General features: G+C 44.0%; 1 protein-coding gene across 1 annotated transcript in view; it reads right to left on the bottom strand.

Annotated features, from left to right (window-relative positions):
* The window catches only part of LOC147684821 (cytochrome P450 3A21-like), a 242,933-nt gene that overhangs the window by 205,911 nt on the left and 16,384 nt on the right, over window positions 1-20,638 (bottom strand). Inside the window, exon 2 of the mRNA XM_086940698.1 lies at window positions 14,147-14,240. Coding sequence (XP_086796824.1) covers window positions 14,147-14,240 — 94 coding nt within the window. The remainder of the gene's footprint in view (window positions 1-14,146; window positions 14,241-20,638) is intronic.

Here is a 20,638-nt window from a genome sequence, read left to right as displayed (position 1 = left end):
GTGGGGAGGGTTGGGTAGCACCTTTGGATGAAGCAGACTGGAGTGATGGCCGCATGGCTCAACGCACCTAAGCCATGTCAGCTAGACCCTGCTTTTTCCAATTTAAATACCTCCATCAGGTCTATATGCCCCCTCTACGACTGTGTAGGGTGGGGCGACAGACAACTCGGCCTGTCGTAGGTGCCGGAACCCAGCGTGGGATTTTTTCCATGTTGTGTGGCAATGCCCTGTGATACAAAGATTTTGTGTATAACAAAAAGGAGAGTAAGGGAAGTTTGCACAGTCTTATGTGTGGTGGGAACTCCTGGTCCCCTAAACTAGAATTAAACAAACAGTGGAGGAGTACCCCCTATGGGCCAGAAAGAATTTATACTCAGAAGAGATTCCTTCAGTATCAGGAGCTTAAGGCTCTGGTTTTAGCAAAAGATTGCCCCAACCTTTTTATATTGGACAGTCATAGTCCTTATAGAAGACCACTCACTCACCAACCTACAGGGTGTGCTGCGACACCTGGTTACAGTGGAGCGGGTTTTTTTGATTTTTATATGTGCAAATGATAATTATGAAAAGTGTGTTAAAAAGGGTTCAAGACTCCACGGGGCATTTCCGAGTGCAGAACCAAGTAGGTTGAAAAGCCTGACGAGCAGAAGCCGCAAGTAACGGATACCTGCAGTCTTGGCCAACTCGATGCCCATGAAGCGCAAATTGCAGCTTCGAGTGTTTTTCTCCTGAATTCAGGAAAAAGCACTTTTTTAACACCAGACCACTATTTATGGTCTGTTTTTGGACGAGGACTGGACACTCCTTAGCGTGTGTGTACCACCCCGTTCAAACAACACGGTCCTGACGAAAACCACATAATACTATCATTGGTTGAAACATGTAGACCTATTTTAACTTGTAAATAATTCACATAGCACACTACGCTATTTTTATTCTTTTTCACACGTCTCGTAGCACCTAATCCTTCCTAAATAGGCACTGGTGCAACATATATTTTTAATAGGGTCCAAGCACTCCAGAATAAATTCTTGGTGTGAGTAGACTTGAACCCTTTTTAACACACTTTTCATAATTATCATTTGCACATATAAAAATCAAAAAAACCCGCTCCACTGTAACCAGGTGTCTCAGCACACCCTGTAGGCACTCGGCCTATGGGGTGGGACCCCGATGATGAAGCATGTCACCAACTAGGTTGGTGAGTGAGGGGTCTTCTATAAGGACTATGACTGTCCAATATAAAAAGGTTGGGGCAATCTTTTGCTAAAACCAGAGCCTTAAGCTCCTGATACTGAAGGAATCTCTTCTGAGTATAAATTCTTTCTGGCCCATAGGGGGTACTCCTCCACTGTTTGTTTAATACAAAGATTTTGGCCTGCTGTTTTAGCTGTGTTATCTGCTGTGATGAGTATACCCATAGATGTTGATCCGCAAATTTCTCTACTTGGGTTCTTGGATGAATTGGTGGGGCCCAAAGGGGGATGGGACTTTGGTTGACCTGGGCACTTTACTGGCTAAATGCAACATTGGACCTTCTCTGCGGCCCCTTCACTAGAGGTGTGGACAAACAAGATGGATTGGAGTGGCAAATTGGAGGAGACAATTTATGTAGCCAGGGGGTGCCCCAAAAATATGTTGAAGTCTGGAAAAATGGTGGGAATGCCATGGGTTGTCGATCTGATTACTATTCATAGCACCTGTTGTTTACGTTGGGGAGTTATTTTGTGGGACTCATTACATATCCTTGGTGATATCACTGCATCTTTTTGTGTCTATTCCCTTACTGTACGAGGCAAAAAGTTTAATATTTACCTGCAAAATGTTAATAAAATGTTCCTATAAAAAAGTAAAAAGCTCCGCTATTCACACTTTGTGCATTAAACACATTTGCCAATACACAAAATATTATAAAGATGAAAATAGATGTCTAAAGGTACTAACAAATACACCAAAATTGGAGGAAAACAAATGGGTATCTCTTCTTGACATATCTTCCAAGAAGACTCAGCAAAAAACATCCACCCTGATTGTGGCATAAGTGAAAAAGACTAGCTCGCCCCAGTCAATGACACCCACCCAAAGTTAAATTAATTTCCTTGTGACCTGCTCGAATGGTGGACTCCCTTACTTTCAGAGATGCAACTGTTGACGAGAATTCTTTTTTTGCAATCTCTATTTATATTAATTTAATCACAACTTATGATCTTGTTTCTCTCAACAGCTGAAGATTCAGGGCCTGATTCAGATCTTGGCAGGCGAGTTAAGAGCAGACATCCCTTCCACGTAAATATAAATCCCATAAGATATAATCGGATTTATATTTCGGCAGACGAGATAACCGTCACTGTTGTGACAGAGTAACCTGTTAGCCAAGATCTAAATCAAGCCCTTTATTGAGCCATGTGCTGGTTAGGTAGTACGAAAGAACAAAGTTGCAGTCTGTTTCATTAATCTTAGTAATGCTTCTAACAGGTTTGACAGAAGCAACTTTAGATCAATATGAAAGCCCAGAATATTAGCCCCATGCTATTGTATTTTATATAGAAGCTACCTGAATTAATGTGGGTGCAAATAGAAATTGATAATTACTCGGAATAATTAAATTGGATACCAACCAGCACTGATTTCAAGCAGGACTGCATCCTGCCCCCCACACCTTAAACTAAATGTCTGACAAATCTATTTTCCTAGTTGCCATGCTTAAATGGCTTCCCCCTAACTTGGGCAGCAAATACATTTGGCACATGCCAATGAACTCATATCAAAGAATAAGACCCCTCTTAAGCTTCAGAGGATCTTGGGTTTTGTTTACCAGTATTGTAAAGCAAATGGCCTTATGATAAATATACCTCAAACTACAATTATGGCATTTGTTAGATCTGGGGGGATTACTTGGCCACTTAAAGGTATACATCTGGAGACCATTCAAACATATGATTATTTGGCCATTATCATGTCCTTTAATCTATCTTGGTGTAAACAATTGGCTTTATTAAATAATATAAATTCATCAATCTGATATTGGGGATCATTTTTTTCTCAACATTCAACAGATTCTTACTCTATAGTTTTGAAGGTTTTCATTGCCATCATTGCCCCTCTTCTTTACTGTTCTAACTTATAAAAAAGTCAATTCAATTCAATATCTCGATATTTCGATTAAAAATCATGAAAGATGTTGACATTTAAAACATAATTATCCAGTTCGTTTTTGTAAGAAGCTAAATGGTTATACATTAAAATAATGGTTACAGTGAGAATAGATCCACAATGATAAAGTGCTTAAATGAATAATAAATAAATATTTTAAAATGAATAAAACTTCTAATGGTTGTACCGCAAAAGCCTATAACAGTAGTTTCAGCTTATTAATAAAATTTACCAGGTCGGTATACTAAAAGCAAGTTAAAATAACCTCATTTTTTAGCTCTTATAGCCCACATCCAACTTAGAAACTTGGCAACTGCAATCACTATAGGTTCATCAGTTTCAGTTTTTAAGAACCTGAATGCTTTGTTGCCAGAGCTGATGCCGAGAGACAAACAAATAGGTTTAAGCCACTTGTGTCTAGGAAGTTTATAAACGGGGCAAATAAATAAAATATGTGCTAGAGATTCATTCTGAGTTGGACAAAAGGGGCATTTGCTGTGGTTTGTCACACATCATTTACTAACAAACAAATTAATTGGGAGTGAATCCACTCTTAATTGGTGATACAGTTTCCTATAATTAAAAACAGTGATAAAATCCCAGTACCCTTCATACTCTGTATCATGTTTAAGCTCTAAGAACTCCCTTGTTAGTGACGGCCTTATTAAGGAGGAGAAGCGCTTCATTTTGACCATGCTCCAATACATCGTCTTGTATTCCTTCTTTGAGGGAAAAACATTATCAACAGGGTTTTCCCACAGTCGGCTCATCCCCATCTCGCTCAATATAACTTTAGCCTGTCTCAGCCAGGGGATTTTACACATATGATCTGCCTCCCTGACTTCGAGAAGGGCCTGAGCGTACAGGGACAATTCTGGTGTAACCCAAAGCCTTCTCCAGTAAGCCACTGGTCTATATCGTGCCGTTTCCTCAATAAAATGACAAACCATATCTAAATAGAGGGGCAGCAAGGGTGTTTATTGGGGAAGACCAGTTATGTCACTCAGGAATTTGTTTTGGGCTATCGCCAAGGGGGCTAAGTTGTCAAATCCCCATAATTCTGCCCGTAGAAAACCGAGGCGCTGATTTTAGAGTTGTATATTTTTAGGACTGGAGCTACAGGCTTAGTATGGGACAGACGCTGTTCCTTTAGAAGGGCACCAGACAGTTGGGCGTGTTTGAGGACCAATTGGTCAATGTGCGGTTTCCAATTGAGTTTTCTGCCTAGAGTAATGCCCAAATATGTAAAAACATCAGTCTGCTCTAGAGTGACTTTGTTCATGGCTACTCTATCTTTTATGATCTTGTGTTTGTGTAGGACCATGAATTTGGTTTATTCCACATTAACTGTAAGGTCATGGTCCTGACAAAACTCCTCAAATCTAGCAATGGCCGTCTGAAGACCTTTTTGAGTCCTAGAGATTATCAGAGTGTCATCCGAAACATGAACCGGGGGATCTCCATGCCTGCTAGGGTAGGAGCGTCAGTGGGATGGTTCTTAAAATACTGCGCTACCCTATTGATGTGCAGGGAGAAAAGGGTTGGTGCTAAAAGGCACCCCTGTCGAACCCCCTTTGCAATCGGAAACCTATCGGTAACACTCCCCTGCTGTCCCCAATGTACCTGTGCAAAGTTGAAATTGTGTAGTGCTGTTAGAAAGGCCAGTAATTCCAATGGCATACCCTGTTCCGCAAATGCTCTCCACATTTTGGTACGTGGGACTAGATCGAAAGCCGACTTAAGGTCTATAAAAGCAGCGTAAATGGTACCACCTCTTATGATCACCACACGCCAATAAAGTAAAATAAACCTGAAAACCTGGTCAATAATGCTGGTATGTGAGGGAAACCCTGCCTGCAGTGGTGATAGAATATCAAATTTGTCTATCCAGGCCTGGATTCGACTCACTACCAGCCTAGCTGTGACTTGTGTATACAGTCAATGCGGCTTATAGGCATTTAATTGCCTGGGTTGGAGAGGTCCCCTTTCTTAAAGATTGGAAGGATTTCTGCTTGTTACCAAGTGTCTGGTATGGGGGCACCACTGGAAATGGCATTCACAAGTAACTGGATATATGTTACCCAGATCACTTTATCATGCAGGAACAGGTCAGCTGGAACACAATCCAACCCAGGCACCCTGCCTCTCGGGACTGAGTTTAACGCCAATTCTACCACTTTGCCTAGTGAAATGCAAAGTGGAGTTGACTGGGGGCATACAAACTGTTCTGTTCTGTATCTTGTTCCCCTATAGCGAATTGGGCTTATAATGAGATACCCACTGTTCGAGGGCTACGTGATTGACTGGAGCCTGACTCGATATACCCCTACCCCATTTCACAAGATACCAAAAAGTGTCCATGTTTCTCCCTTTACTAGCCTTGAATAACTCATCCCAATATTGCTCATCCGAGGCCCTTTTGGCTTCCTGTTGTGCTAACTTGTACCCAACCCTTGCCCTTTTGATATCTCCCATATCCTTAGATCTAATTGCCCTGGCTAGGGCTCTATAAGCCTCTCTACAAGATTTCCCGTTCCATGCGGCCCCCTTAGGGGCCAAATTTGTTTTTTTTTTACCTTTGTAATAAAAAAGCCTTTAAGCTTGTTAAATAGTTCATTTTGAACCTGTATGACCTTGGAGTTAGTTTCCTCTTGTGCAACACAACCTTGAAGGGTAGCTGTTGCACTTACCGCCAGCTGCCTCATCTGCTCCAATTGCTCCCCTTTGTTAATACATTTAGCCCATTTAACTCTTCTAGTATCATTACTAAGTTGCACTTCTACAAAGGCACTTTCAGCTGCCGGACAATCAGTGACAGAAAATCCCTTAAACTGCAGTGAAAGTACTAGGGGGTTATGGTCACTTTCAGACCGCTCCTGGACTACCAGGTCTATTAAGGATGGCCAAAGTTCCTTATTGAGAAAGATGAAGTCTATACGACTACTTCTCAACCCGTTATTAAGTTGGCGAGCCCTGCTTATCAAAAACAGACCTCCCGTTGACAGCCCTAACCCTCCGTTCCAAACATAGCACTTTTAGCTGCAACGCAGCTTCGTCCATTTTTTAATTGGTGAGAGTGCCAGTAGCGGGATATTCCACTGAGCATGCTCCTCTAAGCTAAGGTTTGCGTTGTTGATGTCTAGCGGTTTAAAGGAACAATTAAAATCTGCGACAATTATCAGATTGCACGCGCCTTTGTACTGGTCTAAAAAAGTATCTAAGAGCAACAGTACTAGAAGATATTCCACCTGGCAGCCCTCTTGCATAGACATTAATGATCAACAGATAAGGGACATTAAGCATCTGTAGTTTAATTATCAGAATATCCCTACTGTCAACTCACAGTTAATCTACCTTAAAACTATCTGACTGTCTCACCCAGGTTGTGAGGCCCCCCTTGGGTCTCCCTCTCTGGCCCGCCTGCGCGGTTTTAGAAAAATGTAAAAAACCCTGCCGAAACGCATGGCCCAAAGACCAGTTTTCCCAAAAAGCCATAACATCATGGCTTTCAATATATGTTGTCCATTCTACTGATGGTATTTTGGACATTAGCCCTTCAATATTCCAGGAGGCTAATACTAAATTCGGTTTTAAGGAGCTCAGGTTTATGCTATGCGATGAAAACTGTTTGTTAGGTACGTGAGCATGACCCCTGTATCCCTCATATGGAAGAATATTGGTCTGAGTAAGCTTATTGTCCCTAACTTCACCCGCAATATTATCACCCACATTAATAGCTCCCTTATTAGCAATTAACTTTAGTGATAGTGGAACCTCTAAATCATGAATATCTGCTTTAAAATTGACCACACAAAACTCCCTTTGGACCTGTGTCTCAAAACTGGAGGAACTGGGGTCGGATTCAAGTCAATCGATATCCTCCAGTGAGCCAAAGGTTTCGAATCTATTAAAAGTAGGGACCACGTATTTGTAGGGGCCCGAGTTATTATCAGGTTCCCTTATTACTCCCCCACCGTGATTTACACATGTTTGATAAAAAAAAGCCCAGCTGGAGTATATTAATGTCTTCCTTGCTCAAGCGGCCAGACCCTGCCCTATCCAATTTTAACTGGACCAGACACGGGGACATGAAACTTGAAACCACACAGTCACAACTAAAAACCTTGTGGGATTTACCAATCCAATATATTCTTCAAACCATCTTAACTTCTGAAAAAAGATGGTTCCCAACTCCAGTCCTATTGCTCAACAGGTGTAAGGCCTTATTCTTAAGAGAAGACCAGTGTTCCTGGACATTAGTTGGGAGCGCTGGGACATTGGCCTATACTATTGTATAGGGTGTAGCTTTGTTTAGGAGATGGAGGGGCATATGGGCGTTCGTGGCACCACCCATACTTTGAGGTGGAGCCCAAGGGCCCTGTGGGCCGATGTACCACTTGGTGTGGGATTTGCCAGGGGGTTGATCGTTGGAAGGGCTACCCTGGTGGTGGGAGGACATACTGCTGGGTTTGAATGTGGTCTATTGTCAGGTCTATTCTCCTGGGGGGTTTTGACTAATTCTTCCTAACGAATCCCACGAAGAGGTGGGGGGTATTAAAAATGTGCTGTTCGATTTGAGCTAGTCTCGTGTCTTTTGCTGCCAGTTTCGCGAACAAGGGGTTAATCAACGCTAACAACTTCTCTTCGACGCGGTTACGGCCTGAGAATTGCCTGATAGCTGTTCCTCAATAGAAATAATATTAGTGTGACCAGCACCCGGGTTTATGGGGTACAGGTGCAAGTTTCAAACCTCCCACACTTCCTGTTATGGCAGGATTACGTTTCACAAGTTTGGAAGCCTCCTAACTAGACTTGGGTATGCCACGTGCTTTCCTCTTTTTTTGTAAGGGTTCGCCACCAGAAGCCAGAGAAAACTTTTGTCCGCCTAGTAAGTACCTTGGCTGGGGAGGCTTGCGGTGTAGATGTAGTGCTGTCTAAACTACGTACAGTAGGCTGCCCAGGCAGCAAGTGCACTCGAGACGCATGGCTTTTTTTGGAGGTAAAGTCAGTTGTTACATTAAGCTCGGGTACGGGGAATAGTTGTGCATATCCTCGTCCTGAAGAAGGAGTTCTTACACTCCGAAACATGTCAACGCACTTTTGAGGTTGACGTACCTTAACATGTAACAGACAACCTCACCCTGCACCCTTTTAATGATACCAGCCGAGGGCCTAATAAAAACTTTTTATTATTTTTTCTCCTACAAGCCAGGTATCTTTTAACCATCACTTTTCATCACCTCACCACTCACACTTATTTCCCTCACACACACCAACACATAGTTCACTTTGAGTGCTCCTACGTAGTCGTGAGTCGCAGCACCCTGCATCCCGTAGAGGGGTGCGAAGACCCCAATGATGAAGCATGACACCAAGGGGCCTGTTGGTGTGTGAGGAGTATTTAAAACAACACTGTGTGCTCCCCACCATGGTAGGGATCACAACCACTACCAGAGTGGATTCTATTTTGTTTATGATAGATGTCTCTCATGAACAATATCCAAGAGAGCCCCTAGAGAGCTCAGGTGTAAGACTACTGGGTGAGAGGCAAGAAAGGTGAAATCCTGCAGATACAAGGAATGTAAAGCAGAACAGAAGACTGGATTAAAAAAATTATTTCTGTTGCTTAATGTGAGATTCAACTCTCCCATATGAATATAACGTGTTGTGCGCACCTCCTTAAACCACAAATACCTACCTCCTGCTCACAGAGATCATCTGTGACATTTGCACAGTTCAAATCACATCTGGGATCACTCTCACAACAAGCATTGGCAAAGCCAATAAGTCTCGCCTATGCGAGAGCTGTTGGCTTTGGCAATGTGTTTTTGCCATGTTGTACACCAGTGTGGCTGCTGCTCAGCATGGCTAAATGTTAGTGTTGTGTTGTGCTGCGCTGAGAGATGGGATAGATTGGAGAGGGGTAGAGTGGAATGGGGTAGATTTGAGTGGAGTGGGGCAGACTGGGATAGCGTGGAGTAGGGTAGGTTGCTTTAGAGTAACATAGAGTGGGGTAGATTGTGGTGGCATGGAGTGGGGTAGATATGTTTACAGTAGAGTGGGTTAGATTGGGGTCGCGTAGCGTTGGGAAGATTGGTTTAGAGTGGAGTGGGGCAGAGTGGAGTATATTGTAGCAAGGTATATTGGGGAAGACTGAGGTAGACTGAAGTGGGGTATACTGGGGTAGAGTATGGGAAAGAATGGGGTAGAGTGGAGCGGGCTTGAATGGAGTGGAGTGGGGTAGACTGGAGTAGGGTGGGGTAGATTAGGGAGGCTTTTATTGGAGTGGGGAGGGGTGGAGTGGAGTAGATTTGGGCGTATTGGTGTAGATTTGGATGAATTGGGGTAGAAGGGGTAGAAAGGCGTGGATTGGTGGTGAAGAGGGTAGATTTGGGTGGACTGCAGTAGATAGAGGCTCAGTAGATCAGGGTAGATTGTGGTAGGGCGGGATGAGGTATATTACAGTAGATTGGAATGGGGTTGATTGGGTGGATCAGAGTAGGATAGATACGAATGAAGTGAGGTAGGTTGATATTGAGTGGGGTAGATTGGGGTAGAGTGAAGTAGGGTAAATTGGGGTAGAGCGGAGTGGAGTGAATCGGGTATATTGGAGTGGGGTAGTAATAGGGGGTAGCTTGAAGTGGAGTGGAGTAGGGTAAGTTGGAGTAGAGTGGGGTGGAGAGGAATGGGGGACAGTGGAGTTCAGTAGATTGAAGTGGATTGTAGTGGACTAGATTGGGCTAGACTAGAGTGGGGTAGATTGGGGTGGAGTGAGTTATATTGGAGTGGAGTGCAGAAGATTTGAGTGGGATATATTGGAGTGAAGTGGAGTGGGGTAGATTGGGGTAGAGTGAAACATGGTAGGTTGGGGTAGAGTGAGTTAGATTGGGGTAGAATGGGCGGTTTGGAGTACGGTAGAGTGGAGTGGGGTGACTGGGGTACTGTAATAGGGTAGATTGGAGTGGAGTATAGTGGGGGAAATTGGAGGGGAATAGATTGGATGGATTAGAGTATGGTAGCTTGGAATGATAGATTGGAGTGGAGTGGAGTGGAGTGGAGTGGAGTGGGGTAGATTGTAGTGAAGTGGGGTATATTAGACTGGAGTGGGGTAGATTGGGTTGGGGTATATAGGAGTGGAGTGGGGTAGAATGGAGTGGAGAGGGGTGGAATGGAATGGAGGGTGTAGAGTGGAGGGGAGTATAGTGGAGGGGCAAGCGTTGTCGGAGAGTGTCTTACATGGAGTGACGAGGAGTGGCATGACATGACATAGAGTGGAGCAGAGTGAAGTGGTGTAAAGTGTTGTAGAGAGAAGAAGTGTAAAGTGGAGTGATGTACTGTGGAGTTTGCATGGTGTGATAGTGCACTGCCATTATATACAACACATTTGCAATTGCAATTGTGCACAAATGATAATGTTTGGAAATATCATCACCAAGTGTATAGATTTGTTTTGATCATATTAAAATATTTGTTTTCACCACACTTTAGGATTACAAAAACGCTGTGTGCCATCCTATTCTTTTCACACTCTTAAATACCTTATCTGATGTCCCTATCACAAAGATCACATCTGGGTCCATCTCAAAAAACCCCATTTAGAAACAACCCACACGGAAAACATTTGAGGTCCTGCTCCCACAATCTCATTTAGCTTCCATTTCCCATGAAAAATAAAACTGGGGCTATATTATGAATACAGCGCACTTTTGAAAAGGGCGTCAGGTGCAAACTAGGGCAGGGTGCCATATTACAAAGAATGCGCCGCACTCAGGGAAGGCAGTTACTCGCCTGTACTTTCAAGTGGGAAGAAAAATCCCCTTGCAGGCAGATGCAGTGAGTGACTACACCCACCTGCAGGGGATGTCTGGGGGAGGGAGGTCGAACAGAGGGCTGTCTTTAGGAGGTGCACTAAAAGTGTGCCACCTTTTTGTGGTACACTTTCAGTGCACCTCCTGTAAGGCATGTTTGCCCCTGCACCCGTGTTCATAATACAGCACGGGTGCAGACTGCAGAGGCAAACCCCTAGATGCATCATTGTAACATTTTGCGATTTCTTAATTGCGAAAATTAAGGAATCGCAATTAAGAAATCGCAAAATGCTATGCATCAAAAAATCGCAAATTTTTTTGCGATTCGGTAATTTTCCTTAATTGCGATTCACAATTTGCGAATCGCAATTAAGGAAAACCCTTCCCATTGATTCCTATGGGCCAAAAGGCCCATAGGAGTTAATGGGAAGGCATTAACATTTTGCGAACTTCAATTTGGGATTCGCAAAATGTGAATGCAATTTCAAGGGTGCAAGGGGGGTTCAGAGAACCCCTCCCTGCACCCCTGAAATTAAACTGTAAGTGCAATTTACACACACACATGACCCAAGGACATGTGTGTGTGTGTAAATTAAAACTTTCAAATATGCAACTAGTGCATGTTTGAAAGTTTTCTGTAAATTAGCATGAAGTTCAACTACATGCTAATTTACCCCTTCCAAATTGCGAATTCGCAATTGTAAAGTAATCATGCATTGCATTTAAGAAATCGCAAAATTGCGATTTCTTAAATGCAATCGGAATTAAAGAAATCGCAATAAAATTACGATTTCTTAAATTGCGAAAACGGCAAAATGCTTCATGCATCCCAAAAACGGTATTTGCATTCGCAAACGGCCGAATTTTGCGATTCGCACCGTTTGCGAATGCAAAAACCCTTGATGCATCTAGGCAAAAGTGATTCCCTCATTGCATGAGGCCACACCCCCATGCAAATGAGGGAAAGCCCTCTAATGATTACGCTGGCGTAACACGTGCACCAGCGCTATCAGCATTACACAAGTATCTGTGGCCCCCTCTGTAATACCATTGTGCCCTGGGGGGGCGCACAAAGTGTGAGTACATGCCTGTTACACCCCCGCATGGCACAATTTATAATATGGCCCCTGGAGTGCATTTCACACAGATCATATCTGATGTCGCTATTACTCAGCAGTGCTCCTTGAAACAGAGATCACTTCGGCACCCTACATCAAACAAATAATATCTAGTTCCCAATTCACAAATATCAAATCTGGGACACAATTCACCCACATATCTTGAGACCATGCCTAACTGGTTACATCTGCTCCACTCCAAAAAGATTTCTGGTGACCATAGTAAACAGATGATGGCCAGTGTCCTTTCCATGTAGATCACAGCTGGTGTCCCCTTCTGCACAGCAGGCACAGGTATACAGCGTTGTTAAGTATCACTCCTATTATGAGCCTCTACAATTTAAATTAATGTAAACCAGCATTCGAGGTTTTTCCCAATGGGAAAGGGGAATGCTTTAGGGAGAGCAGATGAGAGGGATAGGGAGACAGCTCGACTCACTCACACAGCAGTTCAAATAAGCAGAGTTCTTCTGGCTAGTGTAAGAGTATCTCACCAGTGTCATTAAGTGCTCATTTCACACTGTTAATAGATATAGTTATCACAGATAAGCATGTTCTGTAGTACTCAAACAATTGTAACCACCTCTCTCCATTTTGGTATCTGTGCTCACCAGCTTCTATCTGCAGGGCACCCTGAACCTAGGGCTGACTAAGTCATGGCTTGCCTACAAGTGCTCACCTCAACTCCCATCCACTTCTGGTGGGGGGCATTATTGGTTGTCCATTCCACTTCTTGATCTGCACATTGCCACTCAGGATATCATCCCCACTGGTGTAGCAAGAGTTAAGCGCTGTCCAATTGTGATCCACCCCCCTCAATCACCAGCACAGCCAATCCTGTCTCCATGCAGAGACCCCAGAAGCTGTGACTGCATGCCCCATATGAGTACAGCAGCAGGATTCGAAGATCCACTGCAAGATTCAAGAATCCTGGGATTGAAGGATCTACTGTGGATTCAAGGATCTACTGTGAAATTTGAGGAACTGGCAGTCTAAAAAAACATCAACCATGGTGTGACCAAGTGCTTGACTTTCCTCCCTGTAGATGAGAGGACGCCCGGCCTTAGGGACTGCTCTTCATCTGGTTGGATTCTGCTATTCGCCTGTGTTACTGGCTCTCTAGGAACCAATCTTTAAGTCAGACATCGAGTACATCTTCTCAGATGTTTTTTGCTGTCATAGCATCTTACTTCTTCTACAGTATCACCAAAAGAACTTCCTTGAATCGTTGGGACTCTTCGACCTCTTCTACTGCAGTCTACAGAAGCCTCAGGTTATTGAATAGCTAGGAGAGTCAGATTCATGTGTTTGGATTGTGAATCTACTGTTGAATTCATACCCCTTGCACCTATGTATTGAAATCCTGAGTGAACTTTTGTAAATATTTGATAGTCCAAGTTGTGAAGCTTTCCCCGCAGCAGAGTAGGATGAGTGTCACGGTGACTCCCTTAACCTTTGCGAGATAAAGTTCCTGTGCCTTTGATACGTTCAGTGGAAGGAGACTGGTGGATTCTATGTTGTTCCTAGAACAACTTTCGGAGATAGAAGTTCATTGTAAATTGAGTCTGATAGACTGAACAAAGGAGGTGATGGAATCTGCCAAATATGCCAGATGGATGAATGATGGAGAACAGGAGAGAAATGCATCGAGTTCTGCGAGAACAAGAAGAGTTACCTGGCTGACAAAGGGAGGACCGCCAAGGAGGAAAACAAAAAAGGTGCAAGGCGAAGGACAGGGAACAAACTAGCACACAAGAGGACATAATGTGCAGTTCCAGGTGCTGCCAGGCACTGATAGACATGATTTTTTGGCCTGAACACTTGTCTGCCTAGTAGACGTGAAAGACACACCCTTGACTGGGACGCCAAACCACACAAGTTCCTTTGCTGCAGCACCCCAGCTACCAGAAGCTGGGAACAACCCTGTCCTGCATAACCATGTTCACAAAGCTGAGTTCATCTCGTGAGCACATGTTCCTTGAATTCCTGACAATTGCAGTGTTGACGGATGTGTGATCAATGAAACAAGGCAATGGCACAGAGGAATCTTAAAGTTTCTGCACTTACCTTCCTGTACCCAAGGAACGTTCCCAAAAATGGGAGGGGCCTCGGTCCAGGGATCCCCACTTTCCTAAATATTCCATGTGTCCAGGTTCCATAGCTGTGGAGAAAAAATAACACTTTTTCAGAATCAAAAAGTGACAGCAATAATCATTTCAACTCAAAAAATGCCTAACCTTAAAGAAAGTCATGGTGAAAAATCATGTTAACATTGTGTAAGCAAAAGCCCATTGCACTTCATTTTTTTTACAATTGAAAGTCTTGTAGTATTACGCATCACACATATGTTCATACGATATCACAACATGAAAGATTGTGCGTGCTAGGATAGGGTTGAGTGAAGTTGTTTGTTTTTTCCTTGCTTAGTTGTACATGAATTTGTCACAAGAACTGCTGCCTTTAAGTGTCTGAGTGAACATTGGGGCTTTGCTATGCGTTTTATCTCAAGATTCACATTTGCACCGTCTGTTTGTGAGTATAATTGATCTCACATCCCTTTCACTTCAGACTGTCTAGATAGTCACAAGAAAAACATGATCAGCAGTGTGCACTCGTGTACAAAAGGCTCGCTGGGTACCAGTGCCAATATATACCCATCAAGTTTCTGTACAGCATGGTCAATGTTGCTAGCACAGAGCAACAAGCATTCACAATGCAACGGTTTCGCCTTTGCAAAAGTTAGAGCTATTGGCATTGTAAATGACAACATTTTTATTTATGTGTCGGTTTTGAAAACAGATAAATAAATGACATTGTCATTTACATTGCCAATAGCTTAATCTCTCGCAAATGTGAGACCTATTGTACCCTACGGACGAGCTCAGCAGACACGAATTACTTGAAGACGAGTTCTATAACACAACAGTGACACTGCTAAATCCAGCGCTTCACAATAGAAACAGAAATGATACATGAGAAGATTACGAGTGAGCAAATTACAAAAGCAGACGTTAAGTTACATGAGGCAAAAGTGACAATTGTGAGCAAACAAAATACACGAGGTAGCAAAAGGTATATTACAAGAGGAATATACGAACTCGAAAGTTTCTAACTGGCATCCCGGAGCGGCCACGTCCGCAGGTTCAAGACGGCGGAAGGGAGACATCAAAAAAACAGTATTTACAAGAACATGCAGAGTTTGGTGCAGTAAGAAACTAAATCTGAAAGTGATTCTTCAAAAACTCGTAATTGGGTTATATCTGTTGCTCAGTGGAGTCGGATCTTATAAAGCACAATAAATATCACACCAATTACGAGTTTTTGGAGAAGAACTTTCAGATTTAGGCTCTTACTGCACCAAACTCTGCATGTTCTTGTAAATACCTGATGAGGGCCTGAATGCTTCTTGATGACTTGTGTTCTCGTGCAAGAGCCGATTACGTTAGAGTGGTGTTATTAATAGCAGAACATTGATTGAGACCTTGGTTCAGTACTCTTGAATACTTTTAGGCTCAGATATTGCAGACATATACATGAAATAAGGAGAAGCTGTGTAACATAAAAGCACAAGCAGGAAACTGAGACCACAACACCCAATGTACAGATGTGAAACAATGTTAAGTATCTGTCAAAGTATTTTTTATATTTATGTAAGCTGTACTGCTGCACAGCCTACGAATAATTTAACACCGCTCCTAGAGATTCTTGATAATTAATGTTTAGGTTATTTATTCGTCCACATGAATAATTGTCATTATACGGGTACTGACAACAGCACGCCATTTGACCATTTTATAGCCCTTTTGATACTAAATTATCACCAGAGGCGTGCCTCTGAAAAACCACAAAATCTTCCCACATAGCCGGCCGTCTAATTAAATACGTAAGTATAATAAAATCATATTTTATGACTATTTGAGGGTAATGAGATTAGCTTTTAAAAGCGATCGCCACATACTCGGGACGCCAGTGTCTATAGAATGCTAATAACATTAAATCAAAGAATATGGAAACTGTTCGTTAGAAATTAAAACAAAATTCCTATATGCACAACAACCCCAGCTCTTCCCCAGCACAAAAGGCGAGATTATGGAATTTAATATGTTTTGTCGACAGTGGAAAAGCAGCAATAATTTCACAGACTGAACCGAGAGACTGGGATTACTTTTTTTGTACAATGCGATGCTTAATAATGTAACTTAAAATGCAGACAATTCTTTGTGGAAATGCAGTTTTAGCTGCAGCTAGGAGTCTGTGCCCGGCTTCTAACTCCTTCCAGTATCTTCGGTTCAGATTACACGTGCCAAAGCAATTTAAATCTGGTTACCAAATTAGACGACTCGAAAAGAAAACAAATCCCTTTAAATCTGATACTCTCCGCTAAAGACGGAAAACAAAAGTTCATTGAGACCCTCGCAGAAGGTACCGACCCCGCCCCAGAAAAAAAAGAAGGCGCCCTAAACCTTTCTGACAACAAATGCAGCTGTCCCCACACTTTAGGCGATATTAGGCGAAAATGAATGCAAATCTGTGCTCAGAAACCATCTGGTCAGGGATGGGGGATTACTACAAAACGTGGGCCCCAAAGTGTATTTTCTTCTCTAGAGAAGAAATCGGGACAGTACGAATTGGGCAGTCAGATCAGAAACAGATGTCCACAGCTGCACGTCTTGACAGCTCCCGTGTTTCCCTTTTCCAGTAGAGAGGCCCTGTGGGTGAAGGGGAGCTGGTCCCTTCACACTCCCACTGCTCTTTTCGTTCTGCTCCAATGTTCAATTATCCAGAATTCTCCGCTCTGCCCCAATGGAAAAGCACAGCGATGCAAGGCTGCTGTGTCTCAGAAGAGAGGCCCTGTGGGTGAAGGGGTGCGCGTCCCCTTCACACTTACACCCCTGCCCCCAGTGCAGAAGTCTGTGGTTGAAAAGGGAGCAGCCCTTCTCACTGTCTGCTTTGCCCCAGCTGAGAGGCCCTGTGAATGAAGGGGACCCGGGTCCCTTCACCCGGTCCTGTACCTCGACAGAGTTAGTCATGCAGAAGGAGTGCAATTTGCATGCTGCCGGCCGGACCTCCCGAAGCTGCGGCCCTCCTCCTCGCAAAGCGCACGGTTCCTTTTGTGTGGATTTACGGGCTGAGGCTTCAATGATCCCCGCACATTTGCATTTAAATAGCGACATCAAGCGATTCGCGTGCCGCACACCAGTGAGCCCCCAGATGTCAGGCCCGAGTCAGTCAGATGGCCGCAGCCCAGCTGTCCCGGCCCCACATCATACCGAAGCATTCAGTGACCTTAAAGGGGCAGTACTCGCACTACAGTTGGGGCCGGGCTTCCCTTCACTTTCGACAAATTGCTTCAAAGAAATGTTCGTTTTATACCTCATGACTCGCCTTTGTCCTCGAGAACTTTGCCACAGTAATGGTATGCCACAGGACAAACTGCACTGTAGAACAGCCTGTGTGTGTGTGAGAACTTTCAACACAGTAACAGGGAGCAGAGCGGGAGGGGGACGGCCAGCGCACGCAGCTACAATTAAGTTCATTGAGGTGGGTCGCACTACTGCCATGCAAAAAAAGCAATGGAGGGGGGGTGGGAATGGAGACACGGACAGCGGGAGGCGGGCGGGGGAAGGCAGGACAGCAAGCACGAACAAGGGGTGGGGGCAGGACAGCAGCAAGTACTCACCAGAGGACGACTTCTTCCGGCAGCGGTCAGGGCAAATGACAAAGTAAAAGGCTGCAAAAAAAAAAAAACGCCCACCGCCGCATGACGTTTTAAAAGGGGCGGAGAGGGAAAAAATCACCGGAACGCCCACGAATCGCCTCGGACAATAACGGACGCCTCTCTCTTCCAATGGTAAGCCTCCATTTATGGAGCTAGCCAATGGAAGACAGAGGCGGGACAAAGCCACATACTGCTTCTCAAAAGTTTTCGCCTGCGCGAACGCTGCTGCGCAGCGGACGCCAGGCGAAACCTAAAAACCACACATCAAGTTTCTGTACCGCATAGGGAAAGTTGCTAGATTTCTGTACAGCATGGTGAATGCACAACTACTATTTTGTAATATTACCACAAAGGATTTGGGAAACTCCATATAAGCAGAGTCAATAAAATATTTTTCTCGTTGAGCCAAGGTGGTTAAACACAAGTCTCTACAGTTGTAAATTGTGCAAATTCACAAAAAATGTTGCAGGTTTAAAAGCTCTTAGGTTCTTGCTGTCTGGGAGACATGCTGGCAAGCATGTAACTTAGCCCCGGTTTGCACATTTGCCTGATTTTGATGTGGGCTTAATATGTCCTAAATGTGTTTCATTTCAACAAGCACTGGCAAAGCCAATAGGCGTAGTATTAATGTGCTAATGCATGCAAACTGAATGTTTACAGGTGTGTACATGTTACCAAATGAAGGCTAGACCTGTTGGCCTTACCAGTGCATGTTTAGTGAGATTGTCCTGAGATACTGTGTTCATGTCTTAGTGGCAGAGTTCCCCCCTCCCATCAACATAATGACAAGCAGCATAATGAGCAGGGACAGCGATCTCTCTCCTTCATAACTGGCCTTTTTCTGAGCATAAGTCCCGCACTCCATGCATATCTCTTATGCTGCATAGATGTTTGTGAGAGTGTGTGTTTGGTGCGGCAATGTATTCTAAATGCGTGTTTTGTGACTGTACCACAGAGTGTGGCATGGATGTGTGTGTGTGTGCTTGGGCCAGATTGTATGTCTTCTGAGCACGTTATTTTATTTTGCCATTTGTATATAGTGCAAACTCCACCGGAAAGTATTGGAGCCAACATGAGTACCAGTTACACCACACAAGGTCATATTCATGTTTTTTAGTCCCAGCGAGAACAAGTGAATTACCCAGAATCACAGGATGTTGTGCAGACGCTGGGACTCGAACCTGGTTCCCCAGTTTCAACGCAGGCAGCTCTGGTCAGAACACCACATCCTCTCCCGACTTCAGACACTACAGACAAGTGCAATGGGGGATTGTACATCATGGGTGATCTAATCTGTATAAGTAAGTAGAGGTTCAGGACTGAAAAGCACCTAAAGTTGGCTTCTACCACATTCATGGTCGTGGGGGCGCATTCCCGTTACCTCTTCTCTGTTCCTCTCATTATGAAATGAGACATTCATGCCTGTCACAGACAGTGCATTGTATAAAATACTACATAGAGCAGGCTTCATGACAGCCCGTGATTAGATGGCTTGATTGTCAATCTCTGTTCCCTGCTCTTTATTGGATGTCTTTCCTTCCTATCCAGTGTTTGTGACCAGCTTGTTTACTCTAGCTTTTGACTGGCTAGGGTTTAGTTTTCCCTCCACCGCTGAAGTTTACTTGGTTCGCTTTTTGGTGATTCCTTACATAATATAATGGACTTCAGCACCTGCTTAACTGGGAGTGCTCTGGACTAAAATGGTTCTGTCCCTGGGTGCAGAGGGCCACAGAGGTCATGAATGAACTTACAAGAGGGTCCCATGTCAACAATGAGGTGGCGTGCCAGCCCTGGGTTTTAGTTCAAGAAACTGTAGCTTATTGGGGGTTGTTCTATTTCCTTTCAATGTATCCACTTGAAATAACACATCTGGAAACTGATTTGGAAGAGAAAATCCCACAGCTGCAGCATTTGCAGCTTAATGAAATGGCGTCTTCTGGTAACCTACGTCATGCAGGAACTACACTTACCAGACTGTAGGACAAGATTCTACATTGATTGTCTGCAAGGGCAGTATAATGAGATGCACAACATTTTTTTAAGGTTTTAAGGAGGGATAATGTTTACGAGTTATTTGCTTGCATGTCTCAGAAGGCTGTCGCATGTGTTCCTTAAGACAAGTTTGTGATGCAAATGCCATATTCCAGGAGGCCTGCTCCTCATTTAAACAACTAAAACAGGATAAAAGGTTGAGCCTCTCACTAGGATTCGTGTGGGTTGCTGTTAACCCTATGTGGGAAGCGTATGCCCAGACGTGGGTCCCGTGCTTACTAAGCCACTGGAGTCAAGCTATCCTGGCTGAAGACGGCTGATAGCCAGAAACCGGTCCTAGGATGCTTGATTCCGGTCCAGGGAAGACATGGCTTGGCAGTTCGGGCTGGACTGTTCCCATGAGGCACAGGGTCAAGACTGATTTGCATATGGCCATGTCTGAACTGAGGTGGCTTGGTGAGCAAAATAACGATTGATTAAACCCAGATCTGTTTCTGGGGGTGAATGTTTTGCCATTGTGCAACATTCCGTCCATCATCTTGTGTGTTTTGCTGTTAACCCTATGTGGGAAGGGTATGCCCAGACGCGGGTCCCGTGCTTACTAAGCCACTGGAGTCAAGCTATCCTGGCTGAAGACGGCTGATAGCCAGAAACTGGTCCTAGGATGCTTGATTCCGGTCCAGGGAAGACATGGCTTAGCAGTCCGGGCTGGACTGTTCCCATGAGGCACAGGGTCAAGACTGATATGCATATGGCCATGTCTGAACTGAGGTGGCTTGGTGAGCAAAATAACGATGGATTAAACCCAGACCTGTGACTGGGGGTGAATGTTTTGCCATTGTGCAACA

This window comes from Lissotriton vulgaris, chromosome 10 (assembly GCF_964263255.1).
Source record: "Lissotriton vulgaris chromosome 10, aLisVul1.2, whole genome shotgun sequence".
NCBI lineage: Eukaryota > Metazoa > Chordata > Amphibia > Caudata > Salamandridae > Lissotriton > Lissotriton vulgaris.
Note: the sequence above shows the minus strand (reverse complement) of the source record. Positions and strands in the feature narration are given on the sequence as shown.